Source organism: Anguilla anguilla, chromosome 6 (assembly GCF_013347855.1).
Source record: "Anguilla anguilla isolate fAngAng1 chromosome 6, fAngAng1.pri, whole genome shotgun sequence".
Taxonomy (NCBI): Eukaryota; Metazoa; Chordata; class Actinopteri; order Anguilliformes; family Anguillidae; genus Anguilla; species Anguilla anguilla.
This window is the reverse complement of record NC_049206.1, coordinates 43,033,459-43,056,074: the sequence shown is the minus strand read 5'-3', so window position 1 is coordinate 43,056,074 and position 22,616 is coordinate 43,033,459. Positions and strand designations below refer to the sequence as shown.

General features: G+C 41.2%; 1 protein-coding gene across 2 annotated transcripts; it reads left to right on the top strand.

Annotated features, from left to right (window-relative positions):
* Window positions 1–5,338: 5,338 nt before the first annotated feature.
* On the top strand, window positions 5,339–21,075 carry LOC118230157 (bcl-2-modifying factor-like). Of its 2 annotated transcripts, XR_004765802.1 has the most exons (5): window positions 5,339–5,485; window positions 12,213–12,407; window positions 13,872–14,056; window positions 17,885–18,221; window positions 18,313–21,075. XR_004765802.1 is itself a non-coding variant. In XM_035422972.1 (4 exons), exons 2-4 carry the CDS (start codon window positions 12,236–12,238, stop codon window positions 17,999–18,001), a joined length of 474 nt encoding a protein of 157 aa, XP_035278863.1. In that variant the 5' UTR covers window positions 5,339–5,485; window positions 12,213–12,235; the 3' UTR covers window positions 18,002–21,075. The 2 variants fall into 2 exon arrangements, 1 of the variants encoding a protein (XP_035278863.1); XM_035422972.1 differs by having other exon boundaries at window positions 17,885–21,075.
* Window positions 21,076–22,616: the final 1,541 nt, after the last annotated feature.

Sequence of the window (22,616 nt, the reverse complement as noted above, 5' to 3'; positions counted from 1 at the left end):
AGAACTTTAACTGAAGGAGATAGAGATAGAGAAAAAATGGTAGAAAGAGAGAGAGGGAGAGACTGTTAGTGAGAAAGCAATAGGGGTAGGGGGCAGGGAACTCTTTTAGGGTAAGTGGAGCATGTGATCATATGTATGTGTGTATGTGCGTGTGTTTTTGTGTGTGTTACCCTGTGGTTCCTAGTATCCATCTGATGCAACAGCAAAGGGCAGAGACAGCTTCTATGGGACCTCACGACACTTTCCGCCCTGTCCCCTGTCTCTCGGGACGTTGGTGGTGCGAGCCAATGGCGGCGCTGTTGCCATCGCAGCGAGGAACACGATTCTCTCCTCTCCGATCCCTGCCACCTCCCTGTCCAGAGTTACCATAGAAACAGGCCAGCTCAGACACTGCTTCAAATTGTTCCAGCTCCTTAAATGTTCATCTATGTGCAAACCAGCCTCAGTGTTTAAAATGACAGATATGCTGAAATGCGAGTTTTACAGTCTCAGATGTAGGGGAAGAGACACATTTTCCAATTCAGGTCTGTATTCTCTTCAAAACTCTTGCTTCAGAAAATACCCGGACACATAAGTGCAGAACAAGACAAATGTAAGTTGTGCAAATCTTTGTGGAAAAGAATGCCTGCAAATAATAAAAACAGCATAGCAACAACAAAAAGAAACATACAAATAAATGCAACTTGATTTATTATTTAACATGGCTTTCTGTCAAGGTAAACAGAGGGATTCCAGTGAACCAGGTAACGGCACCTGTGGGTTAGCTGATACAAGCTTTCTTCAGCAGATGAAGCCATTAAGAAAGACTGCAGTGCCTACTTCAGGAAAAGACTGCTTAAACTAACCCTGGATGCTGACATGCTCATTGTGGTGTGTCATGCGGTGGCATTCATTTGTAAATCGATTGCGAATTTGTGGATTACTGCTCCACAGGGGGGACTGGATTAAGATAAGAAAAGCCTTTTACCAGTTCTCACACACCATTAACCGACCCGCCCCCTCGACCTAGCTCTGATTTGCTAGTTTGGCACAGAGCACCCCAGGAAATTCAAAGCTTTGGATAACGGTGTCAAACATAAGACAGTTCTGAGAATGCTGTTGGAGTTCCTTTTGATAGAGTGAGATGACATACCAGTGAAATGCCTCACCTCTGCGTGAACCTGGTGAGGAGCAGTGTGATTGGCTGGATTCAGGCACACCTGTGTTAAGTGCTGAAACTGTACCAGTGTCTGAGGACTGGCAAGCAAAAGATTTTACTGAAAGATATTTGTTCTTTTAAAATAATTGCATTTGTTGTACCTCAGGGTATACACTCAGTATGTCTGACTTCTTCTTGCTATGATGTGTACATGCAACTGAAGTTCATGTGCTTATCAGTGGTATCACAGAGTATTAGATTTTAAAATTAGCTCTGGAGAAAGAAAAATGCAGCACAATTACAGTCCATTATCACCATAAAGTATGGAAGGTTATTTTAAAACAGGACTATTTCATCTGGGGAACTAACAAGCAATCATTTAATTGTGTTCAAATGCATATAATCTAAAATACATAAATGGTAGACTACTTCTTTCTGAACTAACAGTGATGACTTGGTGCTTGTCGTGCATAAGCCAATAGAGATTGTACAATGACAAAAAGGATGTGTCTCAAGTGAAAATAGTATTCTAATGTAACAAAACATGGCCATTGGGGAAAAATACTGAAAACTGAAATCAAAAGAAGACTTGCTTTTTCTCACACATCATTTTTTTCACTACTGCCAACAACCACTGATTGACTAAGAATGAAAAACTAAGTTTCTATTCATTAAGGGCAAAGTTAGTTATTGCAGTTAGATTGATTCTGTCCCTTGGTGAGGAATCAGGCCATTGCAGGGCTATTTTACAGATAAATTAATATTCTTACCATGGAAATAATATGTTTCATTTACTCATGTATTACATTGGTCCCTTCTGTAAATTATGAAATAAGTGTTTCTGAATATTTATTCATTTTACTTCATTTCATTTGCAAATTTAATTAAATTATTAAGGGTGCTGTTCCACTCATTTTTATTTAATTCTTCCAGAATTAGTTATACCAATTGTTACACTTTTCACAAGCCGGAGGTGGTATAAAATTTACATATCACCTATTCTGGGAATTCTAATTGCGGTGTAAGTATTCAGGAGAAAATGTGCTCTGTGCCGAAGAGACTTTCAGAAGATTCTCCTCTATTATGAAATGTAATTCATTATTTTTCTTTTGTTTGTTTTTCAAATATGGCACCCAAAAGACTAATTACTGTTCATAGATCAGCCCCACCCCCTAAAAAAAATAAAAAATAAATAAATAATAATAATAATAATAATAATGATTTACCATTCAGCTTCTCCTGAGATTTATTTATTCTCATCAACATCAGTAATAATTTTTAAAAAATATTTGGAGAAGCAATTTAATACACAATTAATGTTTAACAACTAGTGTTGTAATTTCTGTATTTTATGTTATTTGTTACCTTGTGACATGGGCTCCCAACATGATCTATGGCTTAATGCTGGGTTTAAATGGACTTTATTCCTGTCCACTAAACAGCGGCTCTTGTTGCCGCTGAAAAGAAGGAAATGTTTTTACCAGGTCACAATTTGTCTTTTTCATACAGGGCTTTCCTGACTTCACAGTTCAAGGGATGAGAAAAAGCATTCACACTTGTGATCACTCGCTTAATCAAAAGAACCATTCATCCGATGAGGGAGCACCCCAAGTAAAAACATTGATTCATGTCACATTTTTTCCCTCTTATACTCAGAAGAAAATGTCACCCCCAACATTAGTGGTTTGATAGTGGCTAACTGGCATACTTTGAGCATGTGCTATATTTGAACAGCTTTTCTTTTCTCCGTAGGTTTTAAAAACAGCACTTCCCTTTTTTGCTTTTGTACAGTGAAGGTGAGGGAGGAGGAAGTTGCTAAGGACTCTGCCCTATATACACAATGAGCTCCATAATGTTTGGGACACATACATATTTGTTTCTTGATTGGGGTCTGTACTCCATAATTTTAGATTTATAAATCAGACAATTAAAAAGTGGTTAAAGTGCATATTCTCAGCTTTTATCAAAGAGTATTTTTATATATTTTGGTTTCACTATGTATAAATTACAGCACATGTTTGGGACATTAATGTTATGTAAATGAAAGTAGTCATGTTTAGTATTTTGTTGCATATCCTTTGCATGTAATGACTGCCTGAAGTCTGTGACCCATTAGACGTCACCAGGCACTGAGTATCTACTATGGTGATGCTCTGTACTACAACCATCTTCAGCTCCTACTTTTTTCGGGTCTAGTTGTTATAAGTTTTCTCTTTACCATATGAAATACATGTACATTCGAATTTTAGATTGGGTGAATGACTTTCCCGTTTTTGACTTTCAAAAACTCCTTTATGGCTTTAGCAGCATGTTTGGGATCATTGTCTTGCTGTCAGATGAAGCGCGGTCCAATGAGTTTGGAGGAATTTGCTTTAACTTGAGCAAACAAAATCCTTGTGTACTTTTCAGAATTCCTTCTATGGATGCCATCAGCAGTTACATCATCAATGAAGACAAGCGAGCCAGTACCTGTGGCAGCCATACCACTCCCACCACCATGTTTCACAGATGAGGGGGGTGCTTTGGATCTTGGACAGTTCCTTTTGGCCTCCACACTTTTCCCTTGCCATCACTCTGATACAAGTAAATTTTGGTCTCATCTGTCCACAAGACCTTTTTTCCAGAACTCTGCAGGCTCTTTTAGGTACTTCTTGGCAAACTGCAACCTGGCCATCCTGGCCTTCTTGCAATGTAGCCTCTGTAGTTTTTTTGTGAAGTCTACTGTGAATAGTAGTCACTGACACATCCACGCCTGTTTCTGATTTGTCGGACAGGTGTTTGGGGCTATTTCTTAATTACGGTGACAATTCGTTTGTCAACAACTGTTGAGGTCTTCCTTGGCTTACCAGGTCCTTTTCAATTTCTTAGCTCACCAGTGTTTTCTTCTTAATGATGATCCAAACAGTTGATTTTGGTAGGCCTAATCTTTGGCCTATGTCTGTTTTTAATTTTTAAAAATGTATTTTAGTTCTCTGCCTCATAATGGCTTTGTTGTCTTTGATTGAACAACTCTGGCCCTCATGTTACAAATGCCAACAACAGACTCCAAAGGAAAGCAAAAGCCTAGAATCAAGACTAGATAGCGAAAACTGTATTACACCTGCAGAAGCAAATGAACACTCCTGACAAATCAGAAACAACCGTGAAGTAATTTGTCCCAAACATTATAGTGCCCTAAAATGGGGGGACTATGTGTGAAATGTGCTGTAATTTCTACACGCTGAAGCTAAACTGTCTTATGTAATATACATGTACCCTGTAATAAAATCTGAGAATCTACACTTTAGCAAGTGTGAATTGTTTGTTTACAAATCATACATTGTGGAGTAAAGATATAAATTCTGAATCACATTTCTAGCCATGCAGAATTACAAGAGAAGTTCTAAAACACCATGGTGAATGGAATTACCCATCACATTTCAAGGCAATTCCTAACAAGGGACAATGCTAGGAGCTGGCAGGTAAAAATCTAGCTGGTCTATATCTATGGTTTATGGCCTAATCCTGTTTTGAAGCCCTCTGGGCTGTACTAAATTGCCCTTGTTTCAAGTTGGAAGTGCTGTGTGATCTACCTTATGTTGGAATTTCAAATGAGAGGTGAGGGGACATCTAAAATTCAGTTTGGGAAATCTGGAAAGTTTCTCAGGTCTCATTTGTCCCAGCATCAAATTTATTATTACTTTATTATTGTTATTACTATTTTTTAAATATTTTTTTTACCATAAACCACAAACATTGTACCACATATCATTCCATGCCATTTATTTGATGGTTGGAGGACCCATAATTTAGATCTAATACCTGGAGCAAAATCTGAAATCATTGGGAACATACTTTTTATTGCTCTCAAAACATCTGATGAAATGCCTGCATTTTTGTACAACCTGAAACAATTACAGTATACAAATAGTATACTGTTAGATCAATACTGTGAGGAATATGATAATGTGGAATATGAATGTGTGGCAATTCAGCTTTAAAATACAAACTTTAAACATCAAAGCATTTGTTTTGTACTTGAAGGAAACAAATTAATTCTAAAGCATAGAGAATAATGAAAAAACTCAATTTTGTCGAGTTGACTTACTGCTTGATTAAAGGCTGAATTTACAAGAAATTGCAGGATTTCTGTGCTGCCCCTTTAAGAGTTTTTTATTTACATCTACCACATGACGCTCATTTTGGGCGGAACAAATTAAGGCTGACGTCCTCGAAAATGAAATCAGCTTGTTACGGCGGGGCAGTCAGTGGGTAAATTGTGGGGAAGGTACAAAATCATCGAATCAAGAAAGAATACTAGCAACTGTTGTATTAGGCAGCAATTTTGACGGAAGATATCAACTGGCGGTGGGTATTATCCAAGTCGGCTAACATGTTTTATATTAGCTGAAGCTTTACTTGCAAGGTGTCTTGATAAGTTAGCAAACTGACAACTGTTAGATATCATCACTATTAATGTATATCTAACATTTGCTAGCACTGAATGCATGTTAGCAAATGTAGTCAGCTTGTTCACTTCGTGTACTGGGGAACTGTGCTATACTGACTTTCTGTTGGCTTTTAGCGATCTGCTGTTGATGGCTGTAAATATAACTTAGCTTGTTATCTAGCTTATTAAAATTGGGAGATATTATGAGTATGTTGTGAGAAATGTAGCAAAGTAAACGAACCAGATAACGTTAGATATTTACATAATTTGTATTTCGCGAACATTCGCTATCAAACATTACCGGTTTAGCCTAGATTACGAACATTTGTCTAGCTATCTTAACTATCCTAGCTTTCCGTTTAAAAACCGATCAGTATGACTATGAGCTCCTCCTGGTTTGTTGTCTAACGCGTTCAGTTGCCTTCTGACCAGAACAGTCGAATTTGTTTTCGGCTTGAAGTGCACTGTAGCAATGCACTTTCCAATGGTCTCCCTGGTTGTTCTTTGCTGGTTTAAGTTACTAAGTACGTTGAAAATGAGCTGAACAGACTATTGCATTTTAACAGCTAGCGAATTAGTTGTGTGCAGTTACGTTCGCGGTGTTCTATCTGGACTGTCCAGAACTGTTTTGATACCAAAACATTTTCTCTCAGTTTCGAAATCTTATTAAATATTATTTTAAACACGCGTGTTTTGGACGTTTGTAAGGACAACTGCTGTGTTTTCATTGCATTCAGGTTTCTTCTTGAATTTCGTATGTCAGTGTCTGACAAACACTACGGATGATAACACCAACAGTATGCTAGTAGCACAATTTTGTTGCGGCAGTGTGACGTAGAGGTTAAGCGTTAAGCGAACTTTCGCGTGTAATTAGGCTTGCATAACAGTTGCCGGTACATCTCAATTTATAAATATATAAACGGAGAAAACATCCTACATGTGTATTTTTTTATTTGCATAATTCATCTTGCTTGTCAGCCGACTAAGTTCATCCTTCATAAAGCTTAATGTGGAGTGTTGTGCAGTTCAGTTGTTTCTTCCCCCCGCACCAATACCCCCCCCCCCTTTGTTTTTTCTTTTTTTGTGGGGTGGGGGGTGGGGGGAGGTACGGAACTTGCCTTTTTTACCAGCATACCTGGGACCTTTCGGTAGTCCAGCTAGGCCTAACTGTAATGGGGTCAGGACACTCCATTTCTACAACATTGACCATCGTAATTCTGTCACACACTGGAGTGGTAACGATAAATACAATACATTAAATACAAAGTGAATAGCCTACATGAATAAACACTTGAGTTTTGCCAGGATGAGTAATCTCCATAATTATTTAAGATTAATCTGTTCCCCAAAGCATCTGTCAATGAACAAGCACTGCTGATGGGGAGCTGACTTGAACAGTGCGGCTATTGCACATTGAGTTCTGAACATAATTATTTATTTGAATGTTTTGAGGGTGAGTGGGCAGCCATAGAAATTGTTTTTGAAGCTGATTTATGTAGTCTGTGTTGTTCAAACCCTTTATTGTGTTAAAGTGTTTAGTATTATTTCAAAAGGTTGAAAGTTAAAAAAAAAAAAAAAAAAAAATATATATATATATAATATATTAAAAAAGAAATCAGATTGAGTAATCGATAGCTGTGCCATAAAAGAAATGTGCTCGCACACACGCCTTTGCATTCATGTAGTTTACAGCTTCAGGCAAATTGTAACATTTGGATGGTACATGCATTTCAGACTTTCTGTCAGAATGGGCTTGGTGCCAACAGGTTTAAGATTAATTGGCTTTCAGGGCAAGCCTGATTTTTGTTTACTTTTTACACCTCCACGTGCAATTCAGAACTCCCAGAGTTACGTTTTCCCTCAAGAAGACAACACAAATTGTTGTCAGAAACTTCAGGTTGGCTCCAATATAGATGTTTCAGCCACCCGTTTCAATGTAGCCTAAGTCAATGGTAGCAAAACGGTCAAAATACGAAGTCCCACATGAAGTCTCAATAGGTGTTTTTTCTTAGTCTGTCTCCCCATGTGCCGGTTTGTTAAGTTATTGTGTTAGTTGGACAAGACTGTAATATTTTGTGGACGAATCAGGGACAGTTTGCATCACTGCCGAGTCACTGTATCTCACACGTTTAGTGGACGACCAGACTGCTTGTCCATACTGCATGGACCCTGGCTCCAATTTGTACAACATGGCGGCGCCCACAAACTATACTTCCCAGGCTTTAAGACACTTTTCACACCCACGGAGAGTCAAGAGGTGACAGTATTTTTCTACAGTCTATGGTTGTCATGCATGAGCAGTGTGCTACATTGCTTTGGGGTAAAATGAGCCAGTCTGGTTCCAGCTCTACAGTGGAAAAGGAGTATAGTGAGCTGGCCTGCTTCTGGATTTACTGTGGGAAAGGAGTAAGCTACAACAAGCCAGCCTGGTTACATCTGTTCTGTAGGAAAGTGGTATAAGGGTGAGTGAATCTGGGAGGACTGACCTTGCTGGGGATGGGATTGGGGCTAGAGGGGGTCTCCAGGCAACTTTTTAGAGATGCTCTTTAGCCCTGCCTGGAGCATGGGTGTGTGTATATGTGCGTGTGCGTGTTTGTGTGTGTTTGCACAGACTAGAGCAGTGTATCATGGGTGCGGATCGCAAGAGCAGCTGGTCAAGCATATGTGACAAACTGGCACCCTCCGTAAAGTCCTACTGTGCCGATTTTGGCAAGCACATTTTTTTCTTGGCCACTTCAGTTCATTTGTGATAATGTTCTGTGCACTGTGTGTGAGAGACTTTGCTTCATAGAATTCTGCATAATTACACACAGCCTATACTGTACCGCACCTGTGTTAAAGGTTTGTGAATATAAGGAGATGTGCTCTTGTAGTTTATTATGGAATTATGGTCCCTGTGGTTGCTGGAATAAAATGTATAGCCTCTATATTGAAAAGGGGGGTGATGACAGTGACAATATTGCTTAAATATATTCCTTCAAATTAAGTGCATAGAGTGCCACAGTGAAGTGCTTTTTTTAGGCCAACCCGGAAATTTATTCCGCTATGGGTTCACTCGGCAGATTTCCAGTGTTATGTTCCCATGTGTATTTCTATTTCTGTCGATAATAAGGTCTATGGTTAATATAAGCTTTAGAGAGTTTCACGTTTTGTTCTACGACCCCCATTAATATCTCAACCGTCAATTTAGAAGCCGTTATGTGCTTTAAAAAAGCCACATAACTGATTTTTAAATCTTTTTTTGCAAATGATTTCACAAATAACATTTGGTGCTGTGTAAGCATTGGGGATACTGTTTGCTTATGCCTGAGCGTGAAGAGACGTGCCTGTGCATCATCGTCCTCCAATGCAAGACTCCAATTTGTAGATGATTTTGTAATGGTATGTGAGTCAAACATACCGTTAGAGAAAATGAAGAAGCTGCATCCCTTCCTCATTTGCATTTCTAGAAACCAATAGACCCTTTCATGGCCTACTTCATCAAAAACATTACATTACATCACAGGCATATATCCAGAGCGACTTACGCAACATTTTTTACATAGCGTTTAGGCCTACATTGCATCCATTTTATACGGCTGGAATTATACTGAAGCAATGCAGGTTAAGTACCTTGCTCAAGGGTACAACGGCAGTGTCCTGTCCAGGAATCCTATGACCTATGACCTTTCGGTTAGAAGCCCAGTTCCTTGCCCACTATTTTACACTGCCACCCCAAAAACACACTCATGCGTTTTGGCTGCGGAAGTATGGATTTGTTTTAATGGAAACCAGTATGACAGGGAGGGAGTTGCTTCATGCAACATCTTTTTCTAGGCTACTTGAATACCGAAAATGTCTGACTGTTGCATTTACGGCTGTATATGTGTATATGCTAGGTTTCTCAACCAAATAGGCCTACATGTATAGGCCTATATCTGGCTAATAATCAGGGAACCGTTTCATGATATCCTCTACCAGCGGCGTTACTAGACTTAAAGCTCTACTGGGGCACCGGCCCCCAGCACCCCCATCCCTAAAGATCAAGTTGAAAACTTTTACGAAGAACAGCGACAACTGGGATGCCATTATTTATGGAGGGAACTGTAGCACTATATCAGCTGTCCGTCTGGCGTAAAGCAAATGTAGCATTTCACAGCAAGAACATCATACCAACAGTTAAACATGGTAATGTGATGGTGTGGGGATGGATTGCTGCCTCAGGAACTGGACGACTGGCCATTATTGAAGGAACCATGAATTTGGCTCTGTGCCAGAAAATTCCTAGGGAAAATGTACACTCCTCTCTGTCGGCTGAAGCTGAAGCAGAATTGGGTTATGCAGCAAGACAAAGATCCAAAACGCAAAGTCCATATCTGAATGGCTGAAAAGAAACCAAATTAAAGTTTTGGAGTGGCCCGGTCAAAGTCCTGAACTGAACTCGACAGAGATGCTACGGAAGGACCTGAAACAAACAGTGCATCTGAATTAAAGCAATTCTGCAAAGACGAGAATTCCTCCACAGCGATGTGAAAGACTAATATCAAATTACTGGCAGTGTTTGGTTGCAGTTATTGCTGCTGCAGGTGGTGCAAACAGTTATTCAGTTTAAGGGGGAAATTCATTTTTCACATGGGTGGTATGGGTGTTTGATAACGTTTTCATTAAATAAATGAAACTTATGAAATGTGCTTTGTGTTTACTCCGGTTCCCATTGCCTACTATTACATTTTGTCTAACGATCTGCCACCATTCACTGTGACAAATATACTCTAGTAGAGGAAATCAGGAAATGGGCAAATACTTTTTCATGGCACTGTGTGTGCCATATTAATACATTTTTATGACTGTCCAGGAAGGAGGCTGTGAACCCATCTCATCCAGAGCTAGGCACATCAGCACTCGTCGCGCCCGAGTAAATGAGATCTTTCGACACCCTGGTCAGTTGTACTGTAGGAATCTGGAATATTTTTTCCGCTTGGTAGAGTTTACCTGGGTAACTTGCCTGATCTTGGAAGTTTAGCTACTTTGCATAGTAACCCGGCTCGCTTTCCAACATTGCTCTGTAGCTAAAATGCACACCCGTCTTTGTTACGTCATTACTGTTTACAAACTTCGAAGGGGTTTTAAGGCAGAGAGACTGGTTGAGCTCTGGTCAAAGTCTGATATTTCATGCGTTAAAAAAACAAGTGTTCTGCTGCTGCTCTGCCACTCTGATTGTGCCGAGTCTTTCTTGTGAGGTCTTTGGCTGTTTGTTGATCACCGGTTGCAAAGCTTGTCTTTACCCAACTCTGACTACAAGAAGGGTGCAGATTTAGTGGCGAGAAAAGAAATGAGTTTAAAAATATTGAGAGATCGGGGAGACTGCCGAACAGTGGATGCTGATCACTTTCGTGACTTGTTTACACCTAGCGACGACCTGTGGTTGTCACATGCTCTGTTTTGTGGAATTTGTGACCTCCAAAATTTGTTTTGGAGAGCTAAATCCTGGCAAAAATCATGCAGTGTGAGACCGGCATAAGGTGTCCTGCTGTGGCACAACAAGTGTGGCAGCCTGGACAGGAAGTAGACTGCCGGACTTCCTCTTCTCGGCAGAACATCGTGTATTTCACTGGCGGCTTCACAGGCAGTTTCGGCTGAAAGTCTGGTGCCGAGCCATGTGCCTCACTTTGCATAATTTCCCTGAGCAAGACCCTGGTGATGTCACCAGAGTATCTGTCTGCTTCTCTTTTCTCTCCATTTGCATGCCTTTCCACTGTCTGACCTTGAAAGCATGTTCTTTTCATAGCTTCTGTTGATAGGTGGGACACTGTGTGCCCTGTCTCTTCGTAAAGGCTCCATGAGCCTAGACCTTTGGCAGTCCGTTTGGCAACATGTACTTCTTGTGTCCACCTTGGACCTATTTCAATATAAGTTCTTTGCGAAATGCCTTATCTTGGACTGTTATGATATCTTGTACACCTGACCTAACTGACAGCATGTTTTAGAGGTATGCAGGCATAATTCCTGGAGGGTGTTCACACTGTATTTTCTTCTTCTCTGCCCCAACAATTGCTTCTGCTAGATTAATTAATTGTGTGATACATGAACATGAAAATGGTCTAAGCCAGGGGTCTCAAACTCTAGTCCTGGAGGGACTAGTTCAGTTTAGATTTCCTTTCAGTCACAAGCCAATTTAGGCATTGGAAACAAGTCAGCCAATTGGTGACTGAAATTAATCAAATAAGCTGTGCATAAACTCATCAATATCCAACAGAAACAGAGGCCCTCCAGAAGGTTGAGATCCATAGTCTAAGCTCTCACACATAGCCTATACACACTTTCACGTGCATCTCCCCACTGTGCACGCACACAGACACAGGCTACACGCACCTTCTCTCAATTAAGTTTCAATGCATTAAATAATACTTGGTTTGACCTACATTTATTGCCATTAATCATTTTATTACCAGTGCAGTTTAAATAAATAAATATAAATTAAATTAATAATAATAATAATAATAATAATAATAATAATAATAATTATTATTATTATTATCACTGCCCTTCTTTTACTCACACTCACGCACTCACACACACCCACACGCTCACTCTCGCTCTCTTGTTCGCACAGTTGTAGTGGCTACAGTGGCGGTGACCTGTCGTTTCCTGTCTTTTTGGCTTCAGGCAGACTATCACTGAGGTGTCGGATGGACGATGAGGAGGACGAGGTGTTCCGGCCTGTCTCCCGCTGCTGGGGCGCCCCCTTCAGGGAGATCAAGTACGAGGACCGGGGCACGCAGACGCCCAGCCCCGCCCTGAGGCTGCGGGATGGCATGCTGCCCTGCGGCGTGTTTGAGGAGCCGCGGAGACTGTTCTATGGTAAGGAGGCCGGCAGAGGCGCTCCGGCGCCCCCTGGAGGCTAAAATGCAGTAGGGCAGTCCAGTACCGCGCCACCTACCTTCTGCTCATTTCTTCCTCTTTAGAAATGATATGAAAATCCCCTTTCTGCTCAGGAACATAGGCAAACACGTACACACACACACACACACACACACACACACACAGTCTTTTTTGCTGCATGCCCACACATTCATGTTTCTCAGTTGTGAAGTCCTTTTATATAACTTATAAAACAAGCAAGGCATTTGTAGTTGCTACTTAGCAACATGGCTACATTAATTTAACTAGAAAACCAGCCAGCCCTAACGTAGACCTTGAGGTCAAAATGTGCAGTGAATGGCACTGTTTTGATTTGAATGTCTTCTTTTTCTGTATTGTTTTCCAAATGAGAGTTCATCTCAAGTATTTCAAATCACTTTATAGTTATGCACAAAAAAGTAATGAAAAATGTATGCGAATCATTTTAAATATTTTAGCAGGGGAGGTGCACATTAATGAGACCATCAGAAGAGCCCAAAAAAAAAAGTATCTCTGTGTTCCCTTTGAGTACTGCCTCCCCCCCCCCCCCCCCATTTTTGTCTAGCTTGGGAAAATCGAGCCAGGCAGCATTATTCGAGCATAATTGCCCCTGACAAATAACTCATCAAAGTAAGCAGACTGCACTTGCTGGTTCCTCCAGTGACAAAGGGATTATGGTGGCTGTTCCTCCCTTGAAAAATGTTCGCACCTCGTGGGGGTCTGAAGCAGTGATTATCGCAGGAGGACAAAGCCATTTATGTTACTATTACTATGAAGACAGAGCAATTAACCTTCCCTTTCCTGTTAAAGCAAAGCCAGTACTAGTTGTCCTTTCGAATGTTCTGTGCAAGAGCTAAATGCTGTTTTGAGTAGGCTTTTATGCTGCTTCTGTTTAAAAAAAAAAAAAAAAAAAATAGTATTGCATAATGTTGCCAGACTTTGCCATATTTTACATAATGCATGATTCTGCATTTTTTTCAGCAGCTGAATGCGATTTTGACATGATTTTGATACTTTGTGAATATCTGTTCTTGCTTTGATGAAGTACTCAGAGCACTGACCTACACAGCATGAGTAATGTATAGTTTCTGTGACTACAGTGACCATTGCACTGTTTCCATTTGAAATGGAGGTGCATCAGTGGGTTGGAAACTACAGGAGCATTGGAGGAGGAAGTGCATTGGAAGGCAGGAAGGGCGCTGCCGAAATATTATCAGAACGAGGAAGCATGTCGGCGGGCGCAAGGAAGGAAATGCGCCGAGAAAGGGGCAGCGTGTTCGGAAGGAAGGGCAAATGCGTTGGAGCACGGGAGATGGGAGATTGCGGGGAAGGGCGTCGGAAAGGAGAAGGGCATCCCAGGAGGAAGTGCCCGGGTGCGAAAAACGTCCCAGTTCTGTCATTCAGTCATCGTGCTCTCTGACGCAGGTAACGCAGGCTTCCGACTGCACTTCCCGGCGCTCTTCGAGCGCGTCGGGGAGAGGGAGCGGAACTGGACCCGGGAGCGGCAGCAGGAGCAGCGCCCGGAGCAGCCAGGGCTGAGCTCGGAGGTCCGGATTGGCCGGAACCTCCAGCTGATCGGAGACCAGTTCCACCAAGAACGCGTTCAGCTGGTAAGGGTCTCACTTTTAACATTACATTTATTTGACAGACGCTTCTATCCAAAGCGACGTACAATAAGTGCATAACGAAGGGTATTGGAACAACCGCAAAACACATTTATGATAAGGTACAATACTCACTATGTAACAGTTATCCATAGCCACGAACATCAAGTCCAGTTCAAACAGTAAGCATAGGCTAGGTCAGAAAGTTATGGTAAGTCAAACTAGGAGGTATGATGATGAGCTACAGCATCAGGATAACGATACACGTGCAATACAAATGCTGGACGGAGATACAAGTGTAACATGAAAGTGCTAGAGGAACAACACAGAAGGATACAAATGATAAGAGCGACCCTAGATTGGGAGTGGCCTGCAGAGTTGTGATAGTTAGTCCAGGAACAGTCTGAAGAGATGTGTCTTTAGGCCATGGTGGAAAATGGACTGGGACCAAGTGGTTCATTGAGGAATTTGGAGTTCGTTCCACCACTGAGGAGCTAGGGTGGAGAAGATCTGAATCCATAGTTTTGAGTCCAGGAAGCTTTCAAAAGAACTCTGGGGTGGACAAGCTGCTTAACAATAGGTGGGGCGTAACTGGAGGGGGGAAGGGTAGGCAACGTTTGTTGCACTGTTTGTGCTGTAATTGTAGTAATGTTGCAGTTGTAGGCTGTAATTATGGGTAAAATATTCATGTGTGAAAGGAGTGGGGCTATTGGTAAAGGCCGGATTATGTAGGCAGGGTTTTGAGTTTTAAAAGATGGCTGCTCTCCAAAGAGTATGAGCATTGCTCAGCCAGGCATTTGAGTGTGTGTGTGTGCACACATTTCTGCTTGTATGAGGGTGTGTGTGTTTATATAGAAGGGGCAGGGCTGGGTCATGGGGTTGTCAGATGGGTGGTACAGGAAAGGAAATGGTCATTTTAGTTTAAAGCCACCCACAGGCAACCTGGCTGTGGTTCCCCATGAATTTAAAACTACCCATTCAAGCCACCAAAAATAGAATCCCATTACATATTCCATTGAGCTTTTAAGTCAAATATACATAATTTTGTTTATTAAACCTTTAATGCCACAGATGGCTAATGCGACTTGCTGACGGTGCATAGCCCTCTCTTTTCAGTTGAAAAGTATTTTTACAGCGTGCACCCTCGACTTCAACTTGGGATGTAATTCATAGCATTTTGGTTATGCTACATTCTGGAAATGGTTTTGGCTGGCCAGTAGGGGGCAGGCTTCTCCCTGAACTAAACAAATTCCATTGCTGTAGTGCAGCGACTGTGGCACTGCACTACAAGATGTCGTTTTTTGTACAAGATGTTAAACCACTGTCCAGACTCACCATGGTCACCTAAAGATCCCATTCCACTTATCTCAAAGAGTAGGGGGGTTCCTCAGTGTCCTGGCAACTTCCACATTGGCTTTCTCAACCTGACCACCTAATCATACCCTAGTTTAAATGACTTGTTTCATCACTCTCCATCTCAGCTAATAGCCTATGTGATAAGAGTTCTGACACAAAATGGCTGCAGTTCATCATGTGGGTACAACATATCGGTTGGTCAGGTGAGTTTTCTCCCTGAAGCACATTAAGGTTGTGAGCTGTAAAGCGCTACACAAATACAATCTATCATCAGTCCATTATAACCATTTTGTCAGCCTTCGTTGGTTTTGGCTTTGGTTTGGGATCGCTTCGGTACTTGGGCCTGACGTTACTTTTTTTGCGATCATGTTTTATAACGACAACACATTGTTTTCTAACGTGTTGCGAAGGGTTTCTGTTTATACTGCTGGTCAGCATAGAGAGAACCGTACTATGTGCACGCGGTAGCATGTATAAAAACACTTATCCAGAGCGACTTGCACAATTTTTGCATTGCATCCATTTATGCAGCTGGATATGTACTGAAGCAATGCAGGCAACCTTGCTCAAGAGTACAATGGCAGTGTCCTTCCTGGGAATAGAACCTGTTACCTTTTGATTACAAGACCAGTTCCTTACCCATTATACTACACTGCTGCCCCAGTGTCCGTATTTAAATCGCTCTGGATCGGCGCGACTGCTAAATCGGGAACGGTAATCGTATGCTCGTCGGCGGCGGCGGGGCCTGCAGGAGTCCGAATTCCCCCGGGACCGCTCTCGCTCTTTGCCTGCGAGAGTCTCTCGATTTGTTGCGTGCTTAGCTTCTGAATGACATGCGTGGCAGTTCGGGGCACGCAGACCCAGCGGGGAGGGCTCTGGCTGACTGCCAGGCCTGCATCCCGGGCCTCCTGGGAGTTGCTGGCAGTTGATGGAAGGCATCAAAGGGGTTGAGGCTAGGCTTTCATTAGCTGGCTAGGGAGTCTGCAGTTTCGTTCTGCCGGGGGCAGAGCGGGTATAGGCTGGCCTAGTTACCCCAGGTTAAGCCCTGGCTACCTGAGTTGAGGAATACGGTTCAGCCCAAAATGGCCTGAATTATTATTTGGCCGTTTTGGAATTAATAAAAATGTTAGTTACCCCTGCGTACAAATTATAGAGATGCTATTTCATCTGTGTTAAACCGTTGGGGTATAGAGCTGCACTGGAAGACACTTGGCTATGGTTAGCATAATATATAAAAAAAAGCTGAAAGTTACATTTTTATACTGGAATGACTGTGTTTGAGCCAAAGCGACCTCACATGGGTAAAATTAATTTGACATGTAAACCTATTTCAGTTTTGTTAAGGAAGTTAATGACAGAATTGCAATAATACATTTATGTTTAAAAAATGGCAACTACATGCATTACAAGCAAGTTGGCGTGCCCGGCTGAATTCAGAATAAAACATCTGTAGGGCGCCAAAGCAAGAACACACCTGGAAATGTTCCAATCAATCAATTACCTGCAAGACACTTTGCACACTTCATCCCACTGTCAGTTCGTGGAAATACTGATTAAAGCTTATTATACAGAAGGTTTTTAAATTAAAGTATCTGGAGAAATCAAAACGCGTCTCTACAGCGAAGGCTACTCCTTTACGGAGGAGGAAAAAAAAAAAATCCGAAAAAGAACGGTTTTGCAAAAAGCTGGCTCTTTATTTTACAAACAGTGTAAGTCACCCAGGATAAGAACAGCTGCCAAGTAAATAAGTAATAAAAATAAGAGGCATATCTGTGCAGTGCCTGCGTGCGACGGGATGGAAGCCAGTTGAGGCTTATGCAACACAATGCAATTCCCAGCTCGTGCTCTTGAAAGCCAGTGGGCTTAATAAAAATGAATTTAATGATGCAAACAGTCTTATTCCTGTTCGTCTGCGAGGTTGTTGTGTCTGGTGAAATTTGACAGATTTTTTGAGAGCGTTTCCACTCCATTAAAGAAGGCAAGGAAGGCTCCTTGTCAAGGTAGCAATTAGGGAAGTCTGGAAGCGCACACAGCTTTTAAAAAAGAAAAAAAAAACGCCAACGCAAAGCTGTCCCGATCGCACGGATGCCTGTCTTCCCAAGTTTCTGATGACCCAGAAATGTTTATGGTTTTTTTTTTTTTTTTTCATTCAGTGTCAGAACTTTACCTGACCAATAATTTTAAAGTTTTGCAAAACTTTTATTTTATTTTTATTTTTATGAAGCTCCTTCGTATTTTATTACTTTTTGCATTTGGCTGAACCCCTGATTCAGCATAACTAGCGCGTAAATATTCAAGTGTAAAAGTGCATGCCCCTGGGACTACCCTGTAACTTGGTAATAGTTATATGCACACGCGCATAATATCACCTGAATTTTTGGAAATCAATCCCATCAATTGGATGGCATTGCAGAGTGTCCATGTGTATGTTTATCAGTCTGTCTGACCCTGCACCCTCCCTGTCTCTCCCTGTTTCAGTACCACAGAACCCAAAGGAACCAGCAGCCCACTTGGTGGCGCGCAGTGATGACCGTGTGCTCTCTGCTGTTCGGCAGAGGGGGCGTCGCCGATCGAGGGAGAGGCGTGCTTAGGTGAGGAGGCCCCGCCCCCTCTCTGGCCCCTCCCCCAGATAAGGGACCGGACTTCAGCTGGCACTGTGAGATTGGACACGAGTCGGGATTCGAAAACTAAACAAACACGGAGGCGGTCCCCGCGGGACGGAGACTTTTTTTCTTTTTTTCCTTCCTCTTTTTATTTTTATTTTTTTTGCGCATTCGAAGAAGCCATGTCGAGATTTCTGTTTATTTGGACACGTGTAAGATAATATTTTGTACTTTGATTATTTTTTTTTTGTCTTCTGGAAACACGAAAGATATTAATTCATGCTGAGATTGCCTTATTATCAGGAGGAAGTGAGTGGCGGGGGACGCGGAGTGGAGAGGAGTTGAGTTGCGACGCTGTGGGGCTCTGTCCAGAACATCCTCAGGTGCACAGTGACTTCAACAACTGACACTTTTCCAAAGAGCCACTGTTTGTGAACAAATCATCGAACCCTTCAACCTCTATCATTCCTGTCAGGTTTCTTTTACCTACCATTCCTGTCAGGTTTGTTTTATTTGATAATATTCCATGCTGTCAGAAGAGATCCATTTTTATTGTATTTACAGAAAGAAAAATTCTTTTAGCTATTTATAGAGATATTTAACCGCCTCCTGTTTTTATAAGTGTCATGTCTGCCTGCGGGTTTTAATGATCCGGTTATGTGAAGTAATTTTTGTACATACTTAAAAAAAAATATTCTGGAAATATTTCTACTGATTTTAAGAAACATGTGCTTTTATCAGATAATTGTGTATTTGTGTAGACCGCTCATTAAAGTCTCTCGATAGAGAAATGCAAAAGACAGTTACTTTGTTAAATTGCTCTGTGGGGGGGGGGGAAAAATCAGTTTTTGAGACATTATTGGCTTCAGGTGATGGCATCGGTGAACATTAACAACATTTCAGGACGGTCACTCAGGCTCCATAAATAACCCTTGAACAGCAGAACCACGCTAATTTCTTAGCCTCACCAGCTGTGAACCAGGGCCTCAAACTGTGATCATATATGCGTAAAGGCCACGCAGGCAAAATCAGTAGTTGTTTCCCATGCCCAATCAGCATGCAGTAGAGGGCTTGTTCTATAAAAGGATGAGCCTGTCCGTGTATAACGAGCCGGGCTCCTCCCTGTGGCCTATGCATAATTATCTCAGTTAGGGGCGTGGTCATCACCGGGCGTGTTGCACGGCCAAGCTGAATGAGCTGTGCCGGACACGTTTACTGGTACGTAAGGATAATTAGCGTTCTGCAGTACTGTTTGCACTATTTATCGCCGATTTTACGGATAGACTCTTCACCAAGTAAACAAGTCTTCACAATCAGTTGACCGGAGAGGTAAACGGAAAGGAAAATCAGTGGGTGGGGAAAAAAAGTCATTTCACATTGCTCAAGACAATCGTCTGCCTGCCTGGTGACACAGGATTGCAACGCTGTTCGAGAACCGATGGTCGTGTAACTTTTAAAATTGCTTCGTTTGATAATATGTATCCTTCAGTTCTGCTTTTCAGTTTTTGGTTGCTACAGGACAGGAAGGGATCGGAAGACAGTGTTGCTGGGGATGCTAAAAAGCAATTTGGCAAAGAAAAAGAAATGTAAAAAAAAAAAAAAAAAATATTTAGCCTGTGAAGTTATTCAGTACGAGATTGGTTTCCTCCAAATCATAAATTCTGTACCAGTCGAGGTAGCCTTCGGTCCCTCGCTCTGATTCCGTATCCTGCTGTGTTCATCGTCCAGAGCTCCCAGCATCAGTTCTCCTATTCTGTATTCTGTACATATACATTTTATTGGCTCATTTTATTTTATTGCTCAATTAAAAAAAAAAAAAAAAATGTTACTGTACATGTTGAGCATTATTGTACGTGTTCCCATGTGCACAGTGAAGCGCGTTCTCCTTGCCTGTGTAATACAACTTGGGGATTGCCACTCTTTGTGCAAGAAAGAAAACAAGAGCATCACGTGTACTTGTAAATTGCCTTAACATGTTTGTAAAGAAAGACTCAATGGGAGCTACTCGGTGGCTGGAATGAGTGTAGCAAAGTCATTGCCACCTGCTGATTTTGCGTTTGCTTGACCTCATTCCCCACTTAACAAAATGAAGTTGTGTAGAAACCCAAAACTCAAGGGTTCATTATTGACAGACACTGGAAAGGAAGTTTATCTGTATATTCTGTATGTGTCATTGAATTTTCATGTAATTTTTGAGTAGGCTACTCGGGGTTGTTATCTCTGGTCTGCTGGATTTATACAAGCCAACATGGTGCCCAGTGTTATTGGTTTTTAAAGGTTGTCTGGAAGTTGAGCCTATTGGCTATTGAGCCAATTCGATTCCTTTGAGTGGAAAGTTTTTTTTTAAATGTGCAAGCCATCAGTGTCTTGAAATTGAATCCAGTTTTATTCCTTTTTTATTTCAGAGGCAAAGTTTTCTATTGAATCTGTTGTAATGAAATAAGCGAACCTGTCAGTCTCACAGTGAAAGCAGAAAAAAAAAACTGCTGTCATGTCATGCTGACCTTTTTTTTTTGTAAATTAAAAAAAAAAAAAAGTTTTTACAAAAATGAGGACTTTTGTAAAGATGCAGCTTTTGATCTTTAAATCCTTTCTTATTGTGGCAGTTCACCTCCCAACCCTCGGGTGTTTTTATATGGGATGAAAATGAAACGCTGACATTCCGCAATCCATTATTTTAGGGGTTTAAATGCAGTGAAGCTATATGAAAAGCAGAGCGCATTTCTTTTTAAAATTTGGAGCTTAAAACCCAGTAAATTTCATCTGATTTATGCACTGTCCGAGGAACTGAGAGACCGATCAAGGGAGAACAGTCTTTGTTACTTTGAACTTTAAGAAAAAGGCTTAACGATGACTAGTTCTCTTTATCTCAAAAAAGTGAAAATGTGAAACCTTGACTATGTTTTTGAGACCATTCTCCACATATGAATTGTCTGGGGGGAGTACAGGTGATCTTGTTTTATAGTGCAATATGCTGTACAAAAGAGCTTGCCTCAACACACTTGTAATTTCTAATTTTCATTGTTGAATTGGTACTTTTTTAAATTAAAGAACAACTTTATGAAGGTTTAAAAACTTGGGTCGTTATTCTTTTTTGTCCATAAATTAACTAATGCAAAGCATGTGCCAGACATAAACAAAAGGTTGACTATGCAGAAAATGACATTTTCAAAAAGGCCCTGAACATTTTGTCTTTGCTCTTGCAGATGGAACAACAAAATCAGAACATTACATTTATTTGGTGCTTTTATTACAGATGCTTTTATCCAACACAACATACAATAAGTGCATACTAAAGGTCATTGGAACAACTACAAAACAGGTCTGAAAAGTAAAGCACAATACTCATTATGTAGCAGTTATCCATAGCCATGAACATCAAGTCTAGTTCACACAGTAAGCATTGACAGTTATGACAAGTCAAACTAGATGACAAGATGATGATGATTGAGCTGCAACATTAAGATAATGATACAAATGCAGTAGAAGTGCTGGATGAAGATACAAGTGTAACATGAAAATGATTAAGAAAGGTTACAAGTGGTAAGAGCGATCCTGTATTGAGAGTACCCTGTAGAGTAGTGAGAGTTAATCCAGGTACAGTCTGAAGAGATGCGTCTTCAGACCACGGCGGAAAATGGGCAGGGTGGATCGCAGAGGACTGGGTGGCTAGTGCGGAGAAGCTCTATGGTCGGGACGAGCAAGAACTGTTCACCCAGATGTGGGTGGGATGGCAGGAAGTGCAATTGACAATAATGTGTGTACTACAGGCATTTATTTGTTGGAGGTTATTGTTCAATGCACAGCAGGTCATGAAGCTTGAATAGAAGCAAGTAAACGGCCTTCAGGAACGAAAAGACGGCAAAAATATTTAGTATGAATAGAGGAACAAAAGACTGAAAACAAATATTAAATTAACCAGTCAAATTCTGTTTCGGTCCTCACCAGCTTTAAACAGAGACGTCTTTTTGGGAAACTAGCGTACGAAACCATTGACCCTGTTTATCTTCCTACAAACAAAGAGGTCGTTTTCCCATATTGTCAGACTATGGGAGCCAGGTTTTCCTTCCTTGTCTGTGCACAAATGAATGCTTAGTGGCTGAAGGCCAGAGCCAACTCTGGAAAATCCTGTCCATTCATTGTTGAAAGGGTACTTTAAATAACAGGGATTTAAAAAAAAAAAAGAACTCGAGATTGACTGTCGGATTACAGTCAACTGTCTAGGTGACAGCACACAATATGTCACCATTACCCTTCGAGTCCAGAAAGCTAACTAACAATTTGATGTGTGCTCCTTTTTAAAATTAAATTAGTTATGTCCTAAATGAGAGTTCATACCACAGCTTATATAGATGAGACATAACACGATTAAAATGAGTACATGACTCTGTGGGTTTCATTTATTGCAACACAGGGTTGTTCTGTTGCTGCTTGCAGTACATATAAGGATAATATGATTTTGTCCACTTGGGGACCACTAGTATAGGCCTAGACCCACTGCTTCTGTGTGGAACTTGCTGCAGGGAAGACTTAGGATAAAGATGGATGGATACAAGAAGGCAGCTTGTGGACTGGACAGGAGCCTGACTGCAGAAAAAAAGATGTGT

Excerpts from the sequence above, each read along its gene's own strand:
- LOC118230157 (XM_035422972.1), top strand. The coding sequence starts at position 12,236 with ATGGACGATGAGGAGGACGAGGTGTTCCGGCCTGTCTCCCGCTGCTGG. Across the intron at positions 12,408-13,871 it reads GCCGCGGAGACTGTTCTATG|GTAACGCAGGCTTCCGACTG; the intron begins GTAAGGAGGCCG and ends TCTCTGACGCAG. Across the intron at positions 14,057-17,884 it reads ACCAAGAACGCGTTCAGCTG|TACCACAGAACCCAAAGGAA; the intron begins GTAAGGGTCTCA and ends TCCCTGTTTCAG.